This window comes from Aptenodytes forsteri, unplaced genomic scaffold (assembly GCF_000699145.1).
Source record: "Aptenodytes forsteri isolate BGI_AS27 unplaced genomic scaffold, ASM69914v1 Scaffold82, whole genome shotgun sequence".
Taxonomy (NCBI): domain Eukaryota; kingdom Metazoa; phylum Chordata; class Aves; order Sphenisciformes; family Spheniscidae; genus Aptenodytes; species Aptenodytes forsteri.
Genome location: NW_008795490.1, coordinates 60,348 through 62,793, shown reverse-complemented (window position 1 = coordinate 62,793; position 2,446 = coordinate 60,348). Strand labels below are relative to the sequence as shown.

At 33.1% G+C, this 2,446-nt stretch overlaps 1 protein-coding gene across 1 annotated transcript in view; it reads right to left on the bottom strand.

Moving 5' to 3' along the window:
- The window catches only part of ADGB (androglobin), a 149,397-nt gene that overhangs the window by 101,209 nt on the left and 45,742 nt on the right, over positions 1-2,446 (bottom strand). The window contains 1 exon segment of the mRNA XM_009281545.1: positions 786-997. Coding sequence (XP_009279820.1) covers positions 786-997 — 212 coding nt within the window.

The following is a 2,446-nucleotide window of genomic DNA, read 5'->3' as shown; positions in this document are numbered from 1 at the left end:
ATCCAGGTTTCTTCTAATATTTTTACAACGTTTTTGACATTAGGACTAAGTATTTGGCATTCAACGTGGGGAAGGCAGGGATTTTTTTGAAAATCTAGGGAGAAATAGAAATTTTAGTATATGATTTGTACCTTCCAAAGACATTAGAAGTGTTGCAAAATTGCATCCATGCCTGCAAGTTAAGAACAGCAACTAAGAAAACTCAGTCTCAAATATAAACATTGAAGAATAATATACTGGAACAAGTAAGTTTCTAAATCTAAATTTTTTCATTTAGAAGTAAAGAGGACTAGCAGCTCTTGAAGAAAATTAATACCTATGCCTAGTAGCATAAACAGAAAAGTTTCTGTAAATAAAAACGCAGGTAGACATTAGAACGTACTTCTCAGAACCCTCTGTAGGTAATCACGCTTTGTAACATCCATTATGAAATGTATGATTTATTGATGGTCAGAGCAGTGTTGCCTTTGGGGAAACTGTAACCTCTGTTATCCCTCTGCAAGGAAACAGTCTTTAAAGAAATGGCTGTGACACTGAGCTGAACAAATCTCTGCCATAAAATGAAGCTATTTTCATAAAATAAGAGACTAGTACTGCTTCTAATGAGATCTATAGTTAAAACAAAACTTTTTTGAATTTACACCACTGCAACATGTTCAGTGAAACAACAACAAACCCACAGAGTTTCATGTGGCATAATAAAGACATATAAATTAGAAGCCAGACTTTATGTTAACTTTATTTACGCTTGGCCTACAAAGATAACACTACCTAAAATTACAGACCTTTGCCAATTTTATCAGCTTTCTCTGCTTTCTCAGGTTTATCTGACTGCTTATTCACAGATGAAACTTCATTTTTTAACTCTGAGACTTTGGTCTCTTTAGGTTTTGTATCTGGCTGAGGAATATCAAGTTCTGAAGTTTTCTTATTTGGCAACTTGAATTCTGGCACAATCTCTTTCAAAAAGCCCCAGACTTTGTCCAAGTATCCAGGCCTTTAAAAACAAACACATGTATATGTCAATGATAATGATATTTACAGTAAGAAAAGAAAGTGTGATTTTTGTTTAGACAACACTATACTACAACTGACAGTCCAACTTTTCTAAAAGTTACTGGCTTATTTTAGTAAATAAAACACACTTGCCTGATTTTGTGTATCAGCCAATTTGTTAAGAGGCAGATTATGGACATATCCATAAAGAGAGAGATCGTGGTTAGAGAAGCATGTAAATAAATCATCCTTTCTAAAGCTTTTTAGTAGATAAAAGTTGCAGCAGGGAAATTTGCAGACCACTTTACAACTACAGCGTATAATAACTTGATTCTGGCTCTGTACATTAAAAAAACTTCTCAAAGGTACTTCCAAACTAGGTTTCCCTAACTGTTTCAGCACAGGTAGTTCCATGCCTCCTCCACTGATTCCACCAGCTACAACAGCTTTTTGATATGACATGACAGTTGCAGCCATACTGGTTCTCCACAGAAACTCAGTGATTCCAAAAATAATCTAAAACTGAATGAATAGTTCAGGGCCATGAATAAGTTTCATGGGAGCTAACTGCATACAGCCTTTTTTAAAAAAAAAAAAAAAAATTTGATTGTATAATGAGCTAAAGCCATCTTATACTACTACTGCAAAGACGCTCTGGTATTCACATTTTCTTTTTCCAGAACATAATATATTTGCAATAAGTGCAGATTTGTGAATACTACTTTTTGCTGTTGCAAATGTAATTGTGAATACTACTTTTTGCTGTTGCAAATTTAAAATTAACTATTACATAAAGAAACAAAATTTAGGTTACTTAGATTTCTAAGTCCATGGGCTACATATACACTACTGTAAGACACAAATATATCAAAAACCTAATTGCAAGCATAGCTTGGGACATAAAAATCGCTGAAATAAGGGCTAAAATAGCCCTTGACTGAACTTATTTAATACTGAAACACTGTTATAAACAAACAATTATACCTAAATAAATTATATATAAACCAAAACTGTTTGTTAAGTACGTATTCATTAGAATGTGTACATCAAAAGGCAAAAAAGTGTAATTTAAAATAAATGTCTAGATATTTAAAGCCTGTATCCTGGTCACTCATTCAGTAAAAAGAATGTCAAGCTGGAAAAATAGAATGTCTGTTCTTTAAAATGATAAATGAAGTTAAACACAGAGGAAACAAGAAAAAAAATGTTATTAGAGGTTGGAAATACTATTTTTGGTTGGAAATAAAAGTATATCAACTGTTCCAATTTAAAAGGTGAAAACACCATACTAGCTGAAGTTGATTACTTCCAAATTCATGATGCATACTTTCTATAGTACATTCAGATATGTCCTGGTTTCAGCAGGGATAGAGTTAATTTCCTTCCTAGTAGCTGGTACAGTGCTGTGGTTTGGATTTAGGGTGAGAACAATGTTGATAACACACCGATG